We start from the raw sequence: 23,433 nt of genomic DNA, 5'->3' as shown, positions 1-23,433 counted from the left end.
AACTGACACGATTACAATGGTGTTTGAAACCTTTGCATGAAATCTTCGGTTAAATGTAAAAAAAAAAAAAATGAATGACTTAGTCAAGTCTCGAACTCGCAACCTTTGGAACTCGAGTCCGCAGCCTTAACCACTACGCCAGCCAGACCGCTGTCATGACGGCAATGCAAGTTGAGACAATTACTTTTTTTTTTTTTACACTCTTTTCTTTATCTATCTATCACACTTTCAAAATATCAAGTTATCTATCACACAATCAAACTATCTATCGATCGATCACACTTTCAAAATATCAAATTATCTATCTATCACACAGTCAAACTATCTAATCTATCTATCTCATGTGAAGTGGGAACTAATATTTCCTAAAAGACACATGAGGAACTTTCGTTCAGGGTTTAGTTTCCGCCTGTGAGCCTTTTTTGACGCACGGATGACTATAGCCTGTGTTTTAGCCTGGTCGGGACCAGGCTAATTATATCTGACTCAGAAGGAGCTCAACCAAGCAGCAAATTATTTAAGCCACATTGATGGCACCGAACGCAAGCTAACATTTTCGAGGCTTAGAACTTTATCGAGGCTTAGAACTTTATCGAGCTTTGTGGAATAGGGCCCAGCTCCTTACCTTTTTGTGATTTTATGCATCTATGCTTTTTCTAAAATGTGTTTCTTTTTCCTTTCCTAAACACCAGGGGAGCCTCCCCTCCTAAATTTCGTTGTTTGGTACCTGTACTGTAGCAATGACAAATAAAGTCTATCTATCTATCTATCTATCTATCTAAAATGATGGGGTTTTAGTCTTGACTTGAAAATATTTGCTGAGTTTGCATCCCTAATATAAACTGGCAGTGCATTCCACTATTTGGGTGCATAAAATGCACATATAATGCACATCAATTAATGATAGCCACAAAATCACAACCTTGATTAAGTAAGAAAGACACATATGTGTGTCTCTCTCTCCGCTCTGCCTTTTGTGAAATACAAATGTTTAAGTGCATGTTATCATGTCATGCATGCCAGAGATTAGTATATGGTGTCATAACAAAGAATGCCTACTGTCTACTGTTTATGTTGTTGTTACATAGTTGCAGCTGGCTCCAAAAAAAAAGTGCAACAATTGTTGCACATGCTGGCTGTTCCGAGGCAAACCTACGGATGGCGCTGTGAGATATTGCTCCAAAACGCCTGTCAACTGGCCGAAATGAACCTCTGTGGTAGCCGTCATCGGGTGCGTTCGTAAACCGCCGGAGCGCACACTGGGTTCAACGTCATAAAGGGACCAAGTCATTTGATTGGACAAGAGGCATTCCATGAGTGCTGATCAGATGTCCAAAGCGAATTTACGAACGCAGCCATCATCGAAAGCGAGAGTGTGGGAATCTCAGGCCGCAATACATGTGGGTCTGAGAGAAAACACTTGAGCATCACTGACAGCTGCTTTTTATCTGCTTTTATACCACCCGTATAAGTTGTTGTAATTAAGACAGTGCTGGTACTTTCATATAAGAAGAAATAAAGTCCCGAAAATGCCCAAGAAGTCTAAAGAAGATGCTGAATGGGAAGGAGAGGAGGTGGCGCCGGCGGCAGCAGCAGGTAACTTACACCAGCCAGCCAGCTAGCTGACGGTTACACAGCAGAACGGCCAACTGAAACACAGCTCTTTAATGCAGTGGAGTTAGTTGGCTTTGGCTTTTTGTCCTAATGTGATTATTCCTTTTTACAAACAAGCAATCTGGCTCACGGCCTTTACACGTCTGGCAGTATTTCTGCGACACTGGTTCACGTTATCTAGCTATGTTAGCAGTACTAGCTAACTCTAGCTATCATCCTCATCACCTCATTAAGGCTGCGTTCGTAATTTCGCTCTGGAATCTGATCAGCACTCGTGGAATGCCTCTTGTCAAATCAAATTACATGGTCCATTTATGACGTTGAACCCAGTGTGTGCCCCGGCGCTCTCAGAGCGAATTTACGAACGCAGCCTACATTGGCATTGTTGTGAAATGATGCAATGGCACGTTGGTTAGTCTGCAGTGCCGCAGCTACATCTGCGACGATTCCTTGTTCTACTTGACAATTAAATCTACATACCCTAATCTTATCATCTCATACTTATTTATTGTAGCTAGCATTCTCCTGTAGCTAGCGTCATAGTTTATTGTTTAAAGAACTGCTGTGTAGTCACTTGTTAAAAGTTATTCAGAAATGCGCCCCCCTGCTCTGTAGGACATTCAGCACTTGTGTCTTTGTCTGTGTATAAGTTGATGACTAGGGGTGTAACGGATCACGGATAATCCGTGATCCGTTCGGATCGCCCTCCACGGTTCGGAACGCATGTGTACCGCGGATCAATAGCAAAATCGTTTTTTTTTTTTTTTTTTTTTTTTTCCTAACACCAGGGGAGCCACCCCTCCTAAATTTCGTTGTTTGGTACCTGTACTGTAGCAATGACAATAAAGACCATTCATTCATTCAAATGTAACCGGTAGAAAAACAATCATGTGCGCTTTATTCTCACTCTCTGCATGTGTACTGAGTTGACAACAACATTCATTCACTCATCTCTGTCCCAATTATATCACGTCATATCACCCGCTAAGCAGCCTGGGTGATTGTGTAAACACACACAAAAAGTACTCTGTTACTTTGCAGCAGTGATGTTATATATATGTTGTTATATATATGTTGTTATATATAGATGTTATATATATATATATGTGATATATATATCAGTTTTGACATCTTGAATGTTGTTTTTTTGTTTCACACATTAAAAGTGGTGTTTTTACAGAATTCAAGGAAAAAATATATGTTTTGTGTTGATCCGAAAAATGATCCGATCCGTGACTCAAAATCCGTGACACGATCCGATCCGTGAGTTAGGTGATCCGTTACACCCCTATTGATGACACACACTTTTTGTCCCAAAACTAGGACTGTATGATGTAGTACCCTTTTTAAAAAGGTTTTTCTCTCTCTCTCAGCTGAAAAATCAGTAAAGAAAGGAAAGAAAGATAAGAAGGGGAAGAAGAGTGTGAGTATTGTTTCCCACTAATACAATTATGTGAACCTCTTCTGTCATGTTGTGAAAACCATAATATATTTACGTGGTGAACATTCATCACCAACTGTATCAAGGTCTTCATAGGTCATTTATGAAGATGTGAAGGTAGTGTTGTATTTTGGCTGACATAACCTACTATTTAGAATAGAATTCAACAGGCCTGCTGAACGTGTTGACTTGCCTAAACAATACCACCATTATTTTCTATCTAACTGTCCTATTTTCTTTTGGGGGAAGTGACTTTTCTCATCTCTCACCCACTCTCGCCCAGTTCTTTGAGGAGCTCTCCTCAGACAAACCTGAGAAGAATGATGAAGTTCCTGTCAAAGAGACACAGGGAAAGCAGGTACTTTTCAACCGAATGAAACCAAGCTAGTTCCGACGTTATTGTGGTCATTTTACAGGGTGTCACGTTTTCTAAACTTGAAACTTGTCTGCGCTCAGCCTCAGAAGAAAAAGAAAGACCGCCGAAAAGGAAGAGGCGGAGAGGATGATGACGATGATGATGAGGATGTCATGGAGAAACTGAAGAAGCTGTCAGTGCAAGCCAGTGATGAAGAGGATGATGATGAAGATGAGGGTAAATTGATTACTTGAACACCTATGGCAGAAGGCTCGAAAATGGGGTGTATTTTGTAATTATTGTGTTTATAGAAAGGCCCCAGTAGTATGTCAAAGAAGATGGTGCAAGTTGCCATCTGTAAATGTTTTGTATTGGGCATTGATAGCTTCTGATCAATTTATTTGTCTCACCTTTGTCCCAGTTGCAGTCCCCAGTAAAGGCGGCAAAAGAAATAAGGTGAGCCTTGTGCATCATATCTCTTAAGTGCCTTCAGTTGGACAAGCAGCCTTGGCTTGGGATATTAACCCATGTGTGTTGGGCCTCTCAGGGTGGGAACATATTCGCTGCACTAGGGAGTGATGAAGATGGAGATGCTGGAGGTGATGATGATGACGATGAGAGGCAGAAAAAGGTGTGCAAATAATTTCTATTTACGCTCACAAATGCATGAAATGCAGGACATCTGCAATTTTACTCCTTGTTTTAAAAATGTATTTGTCAAATGTGCCTGCATTAGTATTGAAATATATGGCATGGCATGTACTGTAACTACCCAAAAAGCAACAAATAGTCGTGTTTTATGTGTAAGCTGGTGGAATCCTAACTTAATCCTTGACAAATCATGTCAAATCGTCGCGCCAATGTTCTCACTGATGTCCATGCAAGAGTTACACACACAGATGATCTCGAGTTAGGATTCCACCCATAGTTTGTTAACAGTGAATCTGTATCAACAAAACAATTATGCTTTGTACACTCTGTTTGACTACAAGTATGCTGTAACATTGCCAATAGTGAAAGACCTTCAAAGGCCATTTACCTTGTTTAAATGGAGGATAATTCAGAAAATTCAAAAAATGATGGAGGTTGTGGAGCTAGCTAGAGTTGCTGTTGCAGATTCTAAAAATACTAGCTTTCCTTTTCAGCGGGCCAGCTGTATGATTGTGTTCACTAATTAATCACATCTCACTATGCTCTCCGCATGTTTGTAAATTCCAAACAAATCCATCCACCCTCTGTCCTCTGTGTGACCATTTCATTTCAACACCCATTCCTTTTCTCCTGTCCCCTCATTTAGACTACTTGCTCTCAACTAGGGATGGGACGATTATCGTGTTTATCGTTAATCGCGATAAAAACACCCGCGATAACTTTATCGTGGAGAATTTTAATTAGTTGAATAATCGTCATAATCGGTTTTTTTATTTTTATTTTTATTTTATTTTTAAATGACTGGACTTTTTAAATAGGCACTACATTTTATAAACACTGCTTTGTCTGACTGGTGGTCCCCAGCTGATGACCCAGTTAGGCCCACATAGGTGTTCAGTGAGGTGTCACAGCACACCTGTTCTAAAGGCACTGTTGGAGGTGCGTCAGGCAGCAATGCCCAGCAGGAGTACCATCACCTGTATCATGATTTGATCTGTCTGTTTTTATTGTATGTATTAATGTATGTGACCTATGTGTTTTTTTTTTGTTGTTAATATTTTTATTGAGTTTCACAGAGACATGTACACAACAGGACATAACAACAACAACTAGTATCCGTGGGGGAGGTTATTGTCCCATTAATAGTAGAAAACTAGTTTTGCACTTTGTTATGCAGTACATTGTCCATAAACAATAACAGAAAATGTTCTTTCTCTTTTCTTTTTTTTTAACAAACAAAAAACAAAGACAAACAAAACAAAACAAAAACAAAAAAACAGGGGGGGAGGAGGCCATGTCACATATCAGAAATAAACAGAAAAGAAAATGACAACAAATGCCATAATATATGGGGGGATCACCCCCATCGGAGACAGCATCCATGTCTTACAGTCCTAAACACAGCGGCAGCACAACACCAGCACAGTAAATAATATTGTGACCCATACATTGTAGATCTGTTACACATTAGTCTGTACTTTCTTGAGTGTAATCCACCAAACCTTTCATTACAATGGCAGCCAGTCTGGTACCAATATAATCTAAGAACGGAGACCAAATCTTATAGAATGTCTTTATCTTACACTTATGTCAGATATTCCATAGGAATCATATCAAAAATTACCTTGTGCCATCCAGCTATTGTAGGCGGTTTGCAGTCTATCCATTTCAGCAATATATTTTTCCTTGCACAAAAAGTGAGGATACACAGAAGTCTTTTGGAATGCATACTTTTAAGTTGTTTGTCTGGCAACCCAAACAATAGACACATGGGGTCCTTATCCAATGTAACATCTAAAATTAGATGAATTTTATCCACTATACCTTTCCAGTAATCATCTATATATCTACAAGTCCAAACACAATTAACAAAGCTCCCAACCTCGGTAATACACTTTGTACACATTTCCGATTTGTTATGATCCATTTTATGTCTAAGTTGGGGAGTAATCTGCAAACGTTGTAGTAGTCTAAATTGCGTTTCCTTCGTCCTATTACAGATTGAGATGTCGTTTGCCGATTGCCATATTAGTGACCAAGTTGCTGCATCAGTATTAATGTTCAGGTCATTATTCCAGTCTTTGGGCGTAAATGCAGGTTTGCCTTTATCATATTTCGAAAGTGCTCTATACCCAAGCCCCAGAATGCCTCTCGTCTTTCCAGCAGAGACTATCTCCTCCAGCGGAGAGGGTTGGTGACAGAGGCCAGTGTCTTTTTGGCTATTTAAAAAACTTCGTATCTGAAGGTATCTGAAAAACTCATTTCGTGGTAGGTCATATTTCTTACATAATTGGTCAAATGAAAGTAGTATTTCCGTATCATATAAATGTCCGATAGTAACCATCCCTTTGCTGTCCCACCGCTTGAAACCCCTATCCGTGGCACCAGGGGAGAAGTCTATGTTGCCCCAAACTGGCGAGAGGGAGGATGTAATAATCGTATGTTATAAATAAATAGTAATATAATTGAGATTTCTCACATGAGCCGCGCGCGAATATCCTCACAGAAATTTGTCTCGCGCGATTGTTCAGCCTGCATGGGTAACGTGACTGTCAAGTCAGCCTTGTCAGTCAGTCACTAACGTATGCTAGCCTTCTCACCATGGCTGCATCGGCCCCGTGTCCATTGCCTCACCTTTCCAGGGTTGCACGCAGGCTTCTATGCATACCTGCAACTAGTGTTCCTTCAGAGAGAGTGTTTAGTGCCAGTGGGCACATACTCACACCTCTCCGAGCACAGCTAAAGGCAGAAAAAGTGAACATTTTGTTGACATTTTTGCACTTTAACCTATCTTGAAGCTTTCAAGTCTCTAAGCCACAAGGCTAGCACTCAGTTTGATGACAGAAAAGTGTCAGTGTTCAAGTTTTGTTTGACAGTATTTTTCCCTTTATTTATGCAGTGATACCTTATAATTTATCATTACCTTATTTAAGATTTTATTAAAGATTTTTATTTTTGTCAAGATGTTTTTAAAATGATGTTAATGTTATTAACATGATTCAATAAAAATACAACAAAATCTAAGTTAAAGTGATTACAGTGTGTTTTATTGGCATTCTAAAAAAAATCTTTTTAAATTCTCGCGATAATATCGTGGATCGCGATTATTTTGCCCACGATAATCGTGACATGACATTTTCTAATCGTCCCACCCCTACTCTCAACATTCAACATCAGTATCTCCACTGATACCTATAGTATATCATTCCATTGCATTTCATCGTACAATTGTGTATGTTTTTGATCAATTTGAATTGGCCAGGAGGGTTGGGACATGCAAGACACTTGGAATATAATTATATTTCTTTCAGCTACAGAGTGTTTTCGTTAGACAATGTTGGGCCTACGATATGAAGGGTGCAGGGGAAGCTCTCCTATTAAGAAATTGGTTTGTGCGTGTGTCTGTGCGTCTTTGATACAGGAGGTGTCTAAGGGCAGGAAAAAAGATAAACCTAAGCCCAAGAAACCCAAGGTTGGTAACGGAATGTGTTTCTACTTTCTCCATCTTTGCCTGAAAAATACCTCTCCATTCTTTTTATCCCTTCCCCTGCTTTTCTATCAATTTCAATGCACCAGGAACAAAGGCAGCACAACTCTCAAACCGCACACTCCTTTCTTAATTTCAACACATTAACCCTTTTATTTCATGCTGTTCACACTAACCCCTCCTCCTCATTCACTTGAATTACCACCTCATTCATTTGCAGCTCTAACTCTCTGAATGGCTCAACCCTGATTCCCCTCAGTCTGATTTCAGTCCCTAAATGAAGAGGCACTCTGTTTCTCACTCTCTCTTTCTGAAATCAAACCAGGCTCCCTCTGAGGATGAGGAGGAGGAGGAGGCAGAAAAGAAAGATGAGAACGAGAAGAAAGCTGTGAAAAAGAACAAGAAACCAGAAACCAAACCCGCGAAGGTGACAAGCTTTCTCTCTCGTACTTCCTGTGTATGTCTGTCCCCCTGGAGGACTATGAAATGTGCTCACATTTATGTTCATGTACTTAGGCGCTAGAGGAAGATGAGGAAAAGGAAGAGAAATCCCAGCCAAAGAAAGGCAAAAGAGAACAGCCCATGGTAAGTAGAGTAATAATAATAATACATTAGACTTATATAGCGCTTTTCTAGACACTCAAAGACGCTTTACAAACTGAGAAGATCAAGTAGTAATAATAAAAAGAAACCAAAAAATAAATAAAAGAAAGTATAGGGGCTTAATTAAGGTAGTGCTGGGGACACATGGGAAGGGGAGGGGGAGAGGGTTAACTGGTGAAGGCAAGTTTGAAGAGGTGGGTTTTGAGGGCCTGTTTAAATGTAATACAGAGTACAGTTTCCGGCAGTTGCCGACTTGGTTGAACCCCCTGAATGTAGGAAACGGTCATTTGTAGCATTACCTTCTGAACCCATAATGCAGTTCTACTTGTCCCACTTAGAAGGGGAAACCTGCTCGTCCGCCTCGCAGTGAAGATGAAGATGAAGACGAAGACGAGGACGAGAACAGCGACGAAGAAGACACTATGATGGTATGGGTTCAAACGTCTAATCCTGAGTAGGAGTTGTGAATAATCATTACCACCATCAAGCATCTCTGAAGGTGTCTCTTACTCTCTCTCCTTCTGTTGTTCTCCTTATGCTATGTCTCCCTATCCAACTATTATCATCTCTTTCTCTCCCTCTCCAAACGTTAGTGCGCAGAGGACGTTATAGCTGAGCAGTGCAGGGACAAGGATGACGACCCCTTCGCCAACATGAGCAAAAAGGAGAAGAAGAAAAAGAAAAAAATGGTAATCTGTCCACACTGACTCTGTTTAGAGCCTTTGGACCAAGCCCATGCACGTTATGCCCATATTGGGAGCTTCTGTTTGTTTGTAGCTGTCACTCCAAAACTGCGCTAAACTGTTTACTGCATGTATGGTTTCAGAGCTGAATGCCTGTCTCCTTGTGTGTTTGTGTGACTGCAGATGGAGTACGAGAAGATGGTGGCCAGTGTGCGCGCCCAGAACGCTGAAGACGGAGACTTCTCTGTCTCTATAGCTGAGATGTCGTCCAGACAGGCCATGTTGGAGAACGCCTCTGATATCAAGGTGACACTCAAAACTCCTCTAGACCGTCTTCATACAGTGAAAGTGGGAGGCTACTGAAATTACAGTTTATGTTTATTTATTGGAAGGATCCCCATTAGCTATACCCATAAGCATGAGCTACTTTTAGTGGGGTCCACATTTAGAACATACATTACAAATAACATTTGACATATAAAACATACTTCAATTACAAATATCAAACATTAAAAGATATCATACATCATACAATTTTACATTTGGCATAATATAAAACACTTATATTTCTACCGTATTTTATGGACTATAAGTCGCTCCGGAGTATAAGTCGCATCAGTCAAAAAATGCGACATTAAGAGAAAAAAACATATATAAGTCGCACTGGACTATAAGTCGCATTTATTTAGAAATATATTTCACAAAATCCAAGACCAAGAACAGACATTTAATCTGGAAAGGCAAGTTTATTCAACTACACAATAGCATAAAGAACATACCTGGGAGGCTGAATAGGCTAAATGAACATAATGTAACCTCCAGTAATTCCAGGTTCCCCTCAACAAAGAGGCACTGAGAGCGTCTTATAAAAAAGTTCAAGTTTATTACACAGTTGTAATAAAAGGCTGTTCTCAGTTAGCAGATCAGGTGCTGTGTGCTACGTGCTAGGTTCTTAGCTCCAAGGAAACAGTGACATGGCTAATGAGATAGATAGCCCCCGAACACACTGAACAAACAATGCGCCGTGTTGTGGCTGCTACTCGGCGTGCACACCGAATTTCGGACTTCTAAAACTGGCGCTCCACTTCCTCCTTTTCACCCCCGGCCTCCTGTTAACCGTAATCCCTTGACTAGGAGCGCACGGGTCACAATAACAAGCCAGCGACAGTCCAACAAGCAAGTTACCAGTAAGCAAGTTCACCAAGCTACCGTTTGCTTAGCTTCAACAAGCTAATGTTTTAGATAACTTCTTCAGGGGTATAGGAGGAGCATATAGTTGTCACAAGCCCAGAGCGGCCCAGAGCGGCCCAGAGCGCCTTCTGTCGGCTGTAGACGGTAATGTTTACTCCTTGGTTCATGTCAGTCAGTATGCAATTATATATATATATTGATATATAAGTCGCACCTGACTATAAGTCGCAGGACCAGCCAAACTATGAAAAAAAGCGCGACTTATAGTCCGGAAAATACGGTAGTTGGGGGTCCACATTTAAAACATACATTACAAATAACATTTAACATATAAAACATACTTCAAATTACAAATATAAAACTTTAAAATATATCATACATTATACAATGTATAGTACAGTATATAGTCTTTATAGAATGCAAGTGGGAGTCTCCTCAAGATTTACTCCATAGCTAATTTACAGTCACTTGTGACTCTTTCTAAGGACACTTACCTGATGTCTTTTTTTCCCCCTCAGCTGGAGAGGTTTAGCATATCTGCTCACGGAAAGGAGCTCTTCGTCAACGCCGACCTTTTGATTGTGGCAGGAAGGCGTTATGGTCTGGTTGGACCAAATGGGTAAGTCTTTACCGACCCGACCAAAGATTTGTCTTTGTATTTGTATTAGTTTCCTAGTTTGTATTAGTAGAACCTCAGGCACTGATCCCAAAAATTATAGATTGATCCCCCCCCCCCCCATACTGACCGTCTATCCTACTTTCCCCTTAACTGGCAAGTAGCTGCTATACCATCACATACGTAAGAGTTGTACCTTCTTTTTTTTATTCAGTATTTAAGTTTTGTTTTTAGTTAAATGTTTAGCACAAATAGGAAAATAAAGTTGGTACACACTACACAGAGTTTAGGGCCCTCAATCAAGACGGGCAGCTTGTTGTAGCTGTCGATTCCTCACTGTGGCCAACATGAAACTCTTCCCATGGTCTGTTGGTTTTCCCCCATATGTTCAAAGGGGATAGTCAATTCAGTTGGAAGGGACAAACCCCCCCCATTCCTTTAAATGGAAATTGATTGATTGATTGATTGATTGATTAATTGTCAGAGCAGTCATGTGTTGAAAAACCAACCTTTACAGAAGGCTCCTACTTTGGAGTCATTAGGCGTCCTTGAGGCTTACCGTAGGTTTCGACGAAATGTTGAAGATGTGTCTTTGTTGTTGCTGGTTGTGAATGGTCTGGCCCCTAATGTTGTCCGTCTCTCCTTTCCAGCAAAGGGAAGACCACTCTACTGAAACATATCGCCAACAGAGCCCTCAGTATTCCTCCCAATATTGATGTGCTGCTCTGTGAACAAGGTATATGACCTGTCTCTCCCACAATTTCGCTCTCTCTTTCTCTCCCTCTCTCCCCCTGACTCCACTGCCCCTCTGTGCCCGTCCTCAGAGGTGATTGCTGATGACACCCCGGCGGTCCAGGCGGTCCTGAAGGCGGACACCCGCAGGCTGAAGCTCCTGGAGGAGGAGAGGCAGCTGCAGGCTCTGCTGGAGAAGGGAGAGGACAGTGTCGGAGAGAGACTAGAGAAGGTGAGGGGGGGCGGGGGGGGGGCATAGCCAGCACTTGAGTTGAGGGGGGATGGCATCCCCCCTGAAATAAAAACGGTCAATCATCCCCCTTCTAAAACTGCCTTCCCCCCTTTCCATCCCTTATGTCATTTTATCAATGAACGTGGTATTACTGCTGCTTACTGCTTACTATTCAACATTTAGTTTTGCGCATATTGAGTAAAATACTGTGGGTGAGGGGGCACGCACACATGCAATGACATTTTTACCCAGTCACTGACATTGCAGTCACTGACATTGCAGTCACTGACACTGTAGGGATGCTAACATTGTCCCCATATGATAAAACCACCATCCCCCCAGATTTTCTTTTGCAACTTGAGTACTGAGCATAGCATGAGATCTGGGGAAGTTTCGGAGGCCATGCAATATTGAGAATAACGTCAGATATGTCGCTGTATAAGTATCCGTCTTTACAAATTCCATGTCGCAGAATGCTGTCATTCACTGGCTATGACTGACAGTATGACCGAGGCTAGACTGAGTTAACGTCCATGTGTGCTGTTGTCTCTCTCAGGTGTACGAGGAGCTGAGGATCATCGGAGCCGCAGCAGCCGAGGCCAAAGCGCGTAGGATCCTGGCTGGTCTCTCCTTCACCCCCGAGATGCAGAACAGAGCCACAAAGAAGTTCTCTGGAGGCTGGAGGATGAGAGTCTCCCTGGCTAGGTACACTATGTACCATCACATACATAATAGTTGTAACATTTTCTTTTTTTTTTACCAGTGGTTTTATTCAGTATTTAAGTTTTGTTTTTAGTTAAATGTTTAGCACAAATAGGAAGATAAAGTTGGTACACACTACACAGAATTTAGGGCCCTCAATCAAGACGGGCAGCTTGTTGTAGCTGTCGGTTCCTCACTGTGGCCAACATGAAACTCTTCCCATGGTCTGTTGGTTTTCCCCCATATGTTCAAAGGGGATAGTCAATTCAGTTGGAAGGGACAAACCCCCCCCATTCCTTTAAACCCAGATTGATTGATTGATGTATTGATTGATGTATTGCTTGATGTATTGATTGATTGATTGATTGTCAGAGCAGTCGTGTTGAAAAACCAACCTTATATATATATGGATTATATATCCTTACTATACAATAAAACACTGTGCTGTACTCTATGCTATGCTATAAATATCCTAACTTTTCCTATATCTGAACCTTATGTACACAAGGGTTGTCATATTGCACATAGTATTGTTGCACATTCATTTAAAGTATTAATGCATTTTAACATTGAGACATATATTTTGTATTGACTATAAAATAGTATTAATGCATTTAAACATTGAGACAAGAAGCTGTCTTTTGTACCCGCTCTCCCAATATCTCAAACTGTGACCCCCCTCCCCAAGAAAAAGTTTCAGGCACAGGATTTTTTCCCACTTTAAGCCCTGACCTTTACAGAAGGCTCCTACGTTGGAGTCATTAGGCGTCCTTGAGGCTTATCGTAGGTTTCGACGAAATGTTGAGTCTCTGTGTTGTCCCTGTGTCTTTCTTAGAGCTCTCTTCATGGAACCCACTCTGTTGATGCTGGACGAGCCCACCAACCACCTGGACCTGAACGCCGTCATCTGGCTCAACAAGTACAGTGCAGAATTTTACTCTATCTTCCTGAGTTGGTCTTTCTGTGAAACATAATTTCTCACCCTCTTGTCTTCGTAAACAGTTCCTTTTCATGTGGCATCAGGTAGCTTGTTGTGTGGGCCTCTCACCTGTTGTGTGGGCTTGTTGTCTGTCTGCACATGTGAATCATTGAGGTGAGTCGTCTAACATGTGAACCTCTCTTTTAACTTCAAGCTACCTTCAAGGCTGGAAGAAGACCCTTCTTATTGTGTCTCACGACCAGAGCTTCCTTGATGAAGTGTGTACAGACATTATCCACTTGGACATGCAGAAACTGTTCTACTACAGGGGAAACTACTGTAAGTCTACACTGTTACAAGCACCGTTGTAAATGTGCACAAATACCCTCAGTTGGCTTCTCTGTCCATTGAATGTAGTCATCATGAAGAAGCACACAAGTTAGTGATGCGTCTGCTTAGATCAATCAAAAAAAAAGTGAGATCAGGTCCTCTAAAATTTAAAATGATAGAATCTTTTTATGTTCATTCAAGAGTTGTATTCTGCTTATTTACGCTACTGACCGTCTATCCTACTTTCCCTACTGGCATCGAAGTAGCTACTATACCGCCAAATACGTTTAATAATTGTACTTTTTTTCTTCTTTTTGTTCTACCAGTACTTTTATTTAGTATTTTAGTTTTTGTTTTTAGTTAAATGTTTAGCACAAATAGGAAGACAGAAGTTGGTACTAGGCCTGGGCAAACGATCAACATTTCTTTTTCGATAATCACAAGAATTAACGATCAATTATCGATTAATTGATAAGCTTTTTTTTCATTAAAACAACGCCTAGGGCAGAAATAACAAGCATGTTTTCCTTGGGGGAAAAGCGTTATTCTTGTATTCCTTCCAGGCATTCCATTTCACAAAGCATTTAGAAAGAAAAAAATATCTGCGAGCCATAACGTTAGCCCAGTAGGCTGCCCACATGCTGAGTTGCTATTGCACACATTCATTCATTCACATTCAAACTAGACACTACAGTCAGATAACAATCCTCTTAAACAAGGCAGTGAGTAGCCTAAATTGTTTAACTTAAAAACACATTTTACGTTATAAATAAAAATATAGTAAAATAAGTAACTCACCATAGGAGCAGTAAAAAAAACAGTTACTCACAAATAGGAGGATGACTGAAAACGTTAGTGTCCTTAAGAACGTCCAGCTTAACTTAAACTTAAAATCCAGCGAGAGACTGTAGGCGGCAGGCCTACTGGTTCTTGTTCAGAAAGATGATCATGTTAACATGTTCAGGGGTGAGAGACGAACGCAATCTGGTGACAGTCAGGCCAGCCGCAGAAAACACTCGCTCCGAGGCCGTACTGCGTTGCGAAATTCAATGCGAAGGCAAATGCAAAGTTCATTTCTCACACATAACGTGGACAAACTCATTTCCCCTCAATTTATTAATGATTATCGAGCAAAATATTTTGTGATCGACCAAGATCCTTATCAATCAATTATCGATCGTTGATAATTGATGTCCACCCCTAGTTGGTACACACTACACAGAATCCTTTTTAGGGCCCTCAATCAAGACGGGCAGCTTGTTGTAGCTGTCGGTTCCTCACTGTGGCCAACATGAAACTCTTCCCATGGTCTGTTGGTTTTCCCCCTTATGTTCAAAGGGGATAGTCAATTCAGTTGGAAGGGGGCGTTTTTTGTTGATGTATATAAAGAGGTAGCCATCTAATCGGCATAGCTACTATACCGCCATATATGTTTAATATTTGCGGGTGCGGGTCAGGTTCGGGTCGTTGTTTTATCTGCATGATAGCGGGTCAAGCGGGCTCGGGTAATGTCTATGAAACTGTGAGTCCATAAATAGCCGACCCGCAAATCACTACAAGGGGTGATGTGTTTTACCAGTGGTTTGTTAGATGTACGTTCATCATGAGTCATGCTCTGCCCGTCTCCTAGTGACCTTCAAGAAGATGTACGTGCAGAAGCAGAAGGAGCTCCAGAAACAGTATGACAAACAGGAGAAGAAACTAAAGGACCTTAAGGCCGGAGGAAAGTCTACCAAACAGGCTGTGAGTAAATCTCTCTTTCGCTGTGTCCCACTTGACCTTTATAATAATAATAATACATTAGACTACACACTACATAGAATCCTCTTTAGGGTCCTCAATCAAGACGGGCAGCTTGTTGTAGCTGTCGGTTCCTCACTGTGGCCAACATGAAACTCTTCCCATGGTCTGTTGGTTTTCCCCCATATGTTCAAAGGGGATAGTCAATTCAGTTGGAAGGGACAAACCCCTTTTGAAGCCAAATTCTTAGAAGCCAATGATGGCAGCCTTGGCAAATTTGTATTATATTTGTTGATATCCCTAAGTATGTAGTCGTCCCAGTATGTGTGATGTCCTTTTGCTGACCTTTATAATAATAATAATACATTAGACTTATATAGCGCTTTTCTAGACACTCAAAGACGCTTTACAAACTCAAAGATTGAGTAGTAATAATAAAAAGAAACTAAAATAAATAAAAGAAAGTATAGGGGCCTAATTAAGGTAGCGCTGGGGACACATGGGAATGGGGGGGGGTTAAGTTTTTACTCTACCCCTGTCGCTGTATACCTTCTGTTATCTCACACTGTGACATCCCCTTGACTCTCACAGGAGAAACAGACCAAGGAGCTCCTGACCAGGAAGCAACAGAAGGGAAAGAAGAAGGGAGTGGAGGAGGAGAGTCAGGAGCAAACAGAGCTGCTGAAGAGGCCGAAAGAGTACACCGTCAAGTTCACCTTCCCCAACCCACCCCCACTCTCTCCACCCATCCTGGGGCTGCACAGTGAGTACTCAATGTTTCCTTCCTCTTCCCCTCTCTCTCTCACACGCTCTTCCTCAGCTCCAGTGGAATCCAATGGGAGCAGTCCAGGCCAACTACATTGCAGTCAGGTGGTGCACATCAACCAATGGTTGTGCAGTACGCCACAGTCGGCCATCAGATTGCTATGTCATATGATGCAATTAGTTGCATGCTGAATATGTATCCAGGCATTGTGAGATCTGGCAGGCGACAGCAATGCAGTCGGACTGGAATGCGCTCAATTTGATATTTAATCCCGGAGAGGATGTGTACTATGAATGAGTAATACAACGGGTGATACTGTTCCCTCTCTCCCTAACACAGGTGTTGACTTTGCCTTTGAGGGTCACAAACCGCTGTTCAAGAACGTAGACTTTGGAATTGACATGGAAACTAGGAGTAAGTAGAAATACTTTCAGCTTGCAGTCCTACACAGTATATAGAAGGCACCCTAACTCAAATCCCCGGGTTGGCTCTCATATTGTTTGTTTCCATTACGTATCTCAGTTTTGTCATTTGTCTAATGTACGTGGTTTTCTTGTTCCAGTTTGCATAGTTGGACCCAATGGAGTCGGGAAGAGTACCCTACTACTGCTTCTCACCGGCAAATTAAATCCAGTGAGTGTGCATTTGAACGGATACTACACAAAGTCGCCGCTGTGTGAAATTACTGTGTACTGATGTGTGGAGTCGTGAGTGAATTTGCTTTGTTTTCGCCTTTCAGATAAAGGGGGAAATGAGAAAGAATCATCGTCTGGTGAGTAACCCGTCTCCTCTTTTGCTCTTGCACCCTCAAATGGGTCTTTATCAGTGCCGTGCTCTCTGTCATAACCGCCGTCTCAATATAATGTTATTCTGTCTGTCCGTAGAAAGTGGGCTTCTTCAACCAGCAGTATGCTGATCAGTTGAACATGGACGAGGCTGCCACAGAGTACCTCCAGAGGAACTTCAACCTACCCTACCAGGACAGCAGGAAGTGCCTGGGTCGCTTCGGTCTGGAGAGCCACGCGCACACCATCCAAATCTCCAAACTATCAGGTATCAAAAATAATAGTATGAGTTTGTGGTAGAATGTAACAGTGGGTTGTAAGAATTGTTTTACCACTATTTAACTCATTTTATTTTTAGTCAGTAAATGTTAAGCACAAATAGGAAGACAAAGTTTGTACACACTACACAGAATCCTCTTTAGGGCCCTCAATCAAGACGGGCAGCTTGTTGTAGCTGTCGGTTCCTCACTGTGGCCAACATGAAACTCTTCCCATGGTCTGTTGGTTTTCCCCCATATGTTCAAAGGGTCAATTCAGTTGGAAGGGACAAACCCCTTTTGAAGCCAAATTCTTAGAAGCCAATGATAGCAGCCATTGCAAATGTTTTATTATATTTGTTGATATCTGTATGTAGTCGTCCCAGTATGTGTGATGTCCTTTTGCTGAGCCACTCTACCTGTAATGTCATAACGTCATCTGGTAATATGGTGGGTGAAGAGATCCATGTCTGTGTCTAAATCTCCTCTTTTATTTCTCCTTTCTCAGGTGGTCAGAAGGCTCGGGTGGTGTTCGCTGAACTCGCCTGTCGGCAACCTGACGTGCTCATCCTGGTAGGTACCTGTGCTGCCATGTTCAATGTCTTAGTGAAAACAATAAGTAAATAACTCACTCTATTTCCTTGTTCCATGCACCCACCAGCCAAATCTCCAAACTATCAGGGATCAATCATAATAGTATGAGATTGTGGAGATGTAACAGCGGTGGGTTGTAAACATTTTTTACCAGTACTTTTATTCAGTATTAAGTTTTGTTTTTAGTTACATTTTTTGCACAAATAGGAAGATAACGTTGGTACACACTACACAGAATCCTCTTTAGGGCCCTCAATCAAGACGGGCAGCTTGTAGCTGTCGGTTCCTCACTGTGGCCAACATGAAACTCTTCCCATGGTCTGTTGGTTTTCCCCCATATGTTCAAAGGGGATAGTCAATTCAGTTGGAAGGGACAATCACCCCCCATTCCTTTAAACCCAAATAGTTATGATCATTGATTTTGATCTGGAGATGATTTACTGTAGCCTCCTAACTGTCATGTCTATTGTCTCTGTGTAATTTCTCCACCAGGATGAGCCTACTAACAACCTGGACATTGAGTCGATCGACGCCTTAGCAGAAGCCATCAATGAATACAAAGGAGGTAAGCAGTCATGCATACGTATAGCCTGAAACTGGTGCAACCCCTCCCATGATGAATGCTTCTCACATCAAACACATTACTTGCATGCCATGAATGAATGCCGTATTCAGTCTGCTTCTGTCGAGGTAACATACTCTTCCTTTGGTCTTGTCCCACTAGCTGTGATCATCGTGAGCCACGACGCCAGGTTAATCACAGAGACTCAGTGTAACTTGTGGGTGGTGGAGGATCGCGCCGTCAACGCCATCGACGGAGACTTCGAGGACTACAAACGGGAGGTGCTGGAGGCACTGGGAGAGACTCTGGTCAACAAGATCAAGGAGTGACCACAGCAGAGGCCAAAATATAAATGCAATGCAATATAACACGCTTAAAGCAGGCCATATCATCGGCCCAGTGCTGGTGTACTGCAGTATCCTCTAGGCCTATGAGATAGCTACACTCTGGATTAGTGGGCATATTTCACTCTGGTGACATGGGCAATGGGATGGAAAAAAACTGCAAGATGTTGAAGTCACTTGTATAACATATTGAGAGGAAATTGCAATACCTTAACGCTGGCTCCATTTATGTAGAAATAATGCTCTTATTAACAGGGATTGCAAATGAATGTCTGGGATTATATGATCAAGAACAGTATTTGCAACAGACGAAAGAAACGCAAAGACACATAAATGGATTTTGCATCTTACATGTTGTGGTTTATTTGTACAACTTGTTCTTATAATACACAGTGATACAGAACATTTTGACAGGAATTCTCACATGCTCCATAGTATCATAATTACATAAGCTGAAGTTGTAGCCTGTGAGCTTTAACAAGAGAAAAGGGCCAAGTCAGTGTTGTGTGACATGATTTGGCCTGATGTTTAATTAAGCCATGACATTTTAAAGGTAATAGTAGCTCTTCAAGGTCCAAAGATAAACAGACAATCATGTCTGACAAACTCTTTCGATACAGTTCTTGAATTGGTGTAAAAAGCATGAATGTTGGACTGACCCAACAGTTGAGTCTGCATAACAATAGGACATTCCCACTATATCCAGAAAGCCCACATGATACAGTATACATACAGTAAACACATTATCCCACTGATGTACACATGTCTATTTCAGATAGGCCTTGTACATCTTCTTTACTTTAGCCACTTCTTTCTCGTCGGGCTCAATGGTGTCATACCATCGATACCAAGGGTCACCAGTAGTCATGGCTGGTGGAGGTGTGCTACCTACTGCATCATGGGAGTTGGAGTAGTCCTCTCCTGAGAAATTGACATGAGGAACCTGGAAGGCCAGCAATCCTAGAAGAGACACATTGGATAGACCATATTCAAATAGAGAACGTCTTCCTTACATTTATTTAGGATATAAAATTAATATACATTTTTTATTCATATACAATTTTATTAATATAAAAAATGATTTAGGATATAAAATTAATATAACAATTTTAGGATATAAAAATTAGGATATATATTCTCTGCACCTTGTTGACTGAATAATTTGCTTACTCATGGATTGGTGCTACTTACCATAGCTTTTTGCAGTGTCGATTGCCTGGTTTAGTTGCTTTTGCTGTTTCATACACACACCTGGAACAAACACAAGACAAGCAGGAGAGTTATTACACAATAATGTGCTTGGATCATTGTGATGAGTGGAGGTTAAGGGGAATGTCAAGTTCAGTCCTTAACTTAGCAGAGGGCTATTGGCTTTGTAACAAATAGTTTATGTTTTATGCATGCAGAACTGTTTGCAACACTTAAAGTTGTGGGTTAAAGGGCCAGTTGTGGGTGTGTCAATTGTGTTTGCTCAAGTGGTAGTGGGGATTAGTCTAATCAACAAAACTCCCTACTATGAAACCAACATGACCCAGTGATATGTTTAATTCATGGCTTTGATATGGAACCATTAACAGACTTGTTCAATTGTCTCACAAGCACAATGGGGTACCTGTTCGTGTGGGGTCGTACAAAATTCCTGTGTACGGACTGATGAACTGCTGCAACAGTTTCACATTCTGAGGAAAGAAAACGTCATGTGTCATTGATTAACAAGGATTCAATTGAACACAATATAACTCAACCTCAATGATGAAATCACTCGTAAATAGTATGTTTTGCTCTTTTCTTTGTTAAAAGAAATTGTATTACAAAAGGAACTGTAAGAGACCTGATAATGGATGATGACATTGGGATCTCTGCAAATCGGACAGGGGTTCCCACAGATGTTGTGTCCTCTCTGATAAAGAGAAAACAGAAATATTGATGGAAGTTGGTTGGCTCCATAGTGGCTGCTGAGGAATTCAATAAATGCATCCATATTTGTCTAGCTATGTACGCAATACGCATATTGGTCTAATGGGAAAGGACAACTACCAGAGACAGGTGCATTCCAAAGCAATGCCAGACAAAGAAGTAGCAATAATATTAGGAAATAGTCAGCAATCATAAGACAGTAGTCAAAACTAGAGAGAGCGAGAGAGAGAGAGAGCGAGAGAGAGAGAGAGAGAGAGAGAGCCTACAATGCAAGTCTTGCGTGTCTTTTGAGGGGGAATTCCTCCTTTATGGTTCCTCCTATAACCAGACCACACTGGACTTGTTCCATAGCGCTCAATGTACTCTGTAAACAGGTGAGGAAGACCGAATCAATGTCAATGCTGGAGACAGACAGGGTAGCAAAAACAACAGTGAATGAGTAAGTAACATATCATGATATAGAGTGAGAGTACCTTCACTCTCCAGATAATCCCATGGTCTGTCTTTGTACCGGGCTAGAACCTCAACTGCGGCCCCGGCATCACCGTGGCTCTCAGGTGATGCTGCCGTGCACAGAGAGTGGCTGGACTGCACATGTGGAAACACAGCCTGAACCCATACCCTGATAGGTAACGGCTGTTAAGATGGAATAACACATATACAAGTTGACTACAGTCATAATCTATTATATCCAGGTTCTGACCCAATATGATTAGGTGATAGCCATTAGTGACTAGCCATGCATGGTATTTTGTGAAATATGTGCATACTCACCCATATGTAATCAGTCAGTACAGAACCCTAATACGCACAACATGTCCTTGCCATATAGTTATGCGCGGTCTGTTTCAAGTGTCAAGGGTGAAACACGCATTTAGGCATGTTGCATGTTGCATAAAATGCATTGTTTGTGTTGTATGTTGTTCTGTAGCTAGCTAGCTGTTTATTAGCCAACGTTAGCAAGCTAGTAGCTACACTTGCAGATCACTGCTTGTCACAATAAAACTGACAGCTTAATGTGCAACATGTCTATAATAATGTATGGAAGTATATTTGCTTATCAGACACACTTTATAAGAAAATATGTAGACATCTACCTTACTGTGATGAATATTCCGTGAAAATAAGGGTGACACTCGACACAAGATCCTTCCAATGCCTTGCATGGATGCTGCCATTTTTTCCTAGCTTAGGCGAGCCCAGGTTGAAAGGTTACAGGTGAGAGTTGAAGTGGAAGTACTTTTATTAATGTGTTTATATATCAATGTGTTGGTCAAATAATGCGACATTGGTATTGACCCTATTTTATTTTTCGCTTCATTATGATTTTTTATCCTAAAGTGTTTTTGTCGATTTTACTGCCTGACTCTCTTTGGTCACATCATGTATCAGACAGCATGCTTTGTGCAGCCATTTTAATTTCTGTAATGAATGCATACCCAAAAGCGATATAAGATATAAAACCTACGATATAAGATATAAATAAATGTTTTACTTTAAAGTACTTTTATTATTTGGTATACTGTTATTATGTATGCAACACCAGGAATAGAGATGTAAGAGCAATTGGAAGAATCTGTGGAAAACGTGTTCAACGCCATTTTTCAGCCCTTGAAAGGACAATGAAGGTCATTCTACAACATCGCGTGACTGGAAAAACTCCATTTTGTACACGAAAACCCCTCGAATCACGTGCATATGACGTCAAAAACGTCATGGGGTATATAAACAAAGTCCCTCCCTTTTGGAGTCATTCCTGGATTTGTTCTGAGGTGAGTAACGTGTAAAAAGATGTGGCAATTTTAAACAAAAACGACTGCGCATTTAGCAATTTTGTCCATATATCATCATTAGACACCTCTTCCAAGATTCAGGTGTGTATGAACACACGGTGAAAATAGGTAATGAATATATTTTAAATGTGTTTTTCGTTGTGTGTCCTCTTTTACAGGTCTGAATTGTACCGCTGAAGATTGGGCGTCGAGGACTTTGAAATTCTATATTTCATATTTTTTTCTTCAAGTAATGGACATTTGATTACTATTTTTGCCTCAAGTTTGTTCCAGAAGGAAAAGCTAGTAGCTTTTAGCTACCACAACCCCGCCCATAAAAGCAGTTTTCAGCCATTAAGATTCTTATAAAACCATGACGGTTAACGCTATAAAACTGATGTAACAAGATATCTGTTGCTGTAAAGCACAATATAATATACCCGAGACGCTGAGGAGAGGTATTTATAGTAAGTGTTACATTTCAAACGAATTTGAACCTAAATTCATCAAATTATCAAATGTATAGTTGTAGATGTGGGCTAGCCAGTCTCCGTACTGGGGCTAGCTGTAACGTTAGCTTATGAGCTCACACAGGAAAGTGCGGAGTCCAAAAATCTCCGTTTCTTTGTGTGTGAGACGGATTCATTAACCAAATTATGTTAGCGATGAGGAGAAATACACCAGGTAGTACAGTCTTAAATTTATCATAAGCAATCTATTCATAAAGATTGCCGTAGGCGTAGTCAGGAAGCATTTTTTTCGCCTGTGAATTTGGATTTTTTTTTCTCTGCCAAATTGATACTGAATTGAGAGGGGAGAGCTACGTGGAACAAACACCCAGCGCAATCTATACATAAAGATTGCTTAGATTGAGGATTACGGACTTCCATTTACTGGGGGGGAAATGGGTCATTCATCGTGCTAGCTAAACGTATATGTCGTCGATAATGATAGAGAAAAAGACAAATCTACCTAGGTGTTTTGATATATTTATACGGCAATCTGAGGATAAAGATTGCAGGATTGAGATGCTCAGGGGGAAATGTTTCGAAAAACAACTAACAGGCTTTCGGAGTAGCAACAATATGGCGGACTGGTTGTCGTTTTGTCCTGTGAGAACACCAGAGGCAACATGGCTTC

General features: G+C 41.1%; 2 protein-coding genes across 2 annotated transcripts; one reads left to right on the top strand and one right to left on the bottom strand.

Moving 5' to 3' along the window:
- The first annotated feature begins 1,381 nt into the window (after positions 1–1,381).
- abcf1 (ATP-binding cassette, sub-family F (GCN20), member 1) lies at positions 1,382–18,954 on the top strand. The gene is made up of 27 exons (XM_080525850.1): positions 1,382–1,596; positions 2,988–3,037; positions 3,339–3,413; positions 3,512–3,647; positions 3,832–3,866; positions 3,958–4,041; positions 7,483–7,533; positions 7,874–7,975; positions 8,065–8,133; positions 8,490–8,579; positions 8,745–8,840; positions 9,018–9,140; positions 10,544–10,644; positions 11,292–11,377; positions 11,466–11,605; positions 12,162–12,310; positions 13,143–13,226; positions 13,441–13,565; positions 15,187–15,299; positions 15,888–16,059; positions 16,402–16,476; positions 16,625–16,695; positions 16,802–16,834; positions 16,947–17,115; positions 17,613–17,677; positions 18,191–18,263; positions 18,423–18,954. Exons 1-27 carry the CDS (start codon positions 1,530–1,532, stop codon positions 18,587–18,589), a joined length of 2,601 nt encoding a protein of 866 aa, XP_080381976.1. The 5' UTR covers positions 1,382–1,529; the 3' UTR covers positions 18,590–18,954.
- Positions 18,939–21,699, bottom strand: mrps18b (mitochondrial ribosomal protein S18B; the record flags this gene model as incomplete). The annotated part of the gene is made up of 7 exons (XM_080525851.1): positions 18,939–19,564; positions 19,796–19,855; positions 20,217–20,283; positions 20,436–20,504; positions 20,788–20,885; positions 20,995–21,157; positions 21,619–21,699. The coding sequence occupies 7 exons, from the start codon at positions 21,697–21,699 to the stop codon at positions 19,371–19,373; spliced, it is 732 nt and encodes a 243-aa protein (XP_080381977.1). The 3' UTR covers positions 18,939–19,370.
- Positions 21,700–23,433: the final 1,734 nt, after the last annotated feature.

Source organism: Nansenia antarctica, assembly GCF_963989245.1.
Source record: "Nansenia antarctica genome assembly, chromosome: 3".
NCBI lineage: Eukaryota > Metazoa > Chordata > Actinopteri > Argentiniformes > Microstomatidae > Nansenia > Nansenia antarctica.
The sequence above is the reverse complement of the archived record's forward strand: the minus strand, read 5'-3'. Positions and strand labels throughout refer to the sequence as shown.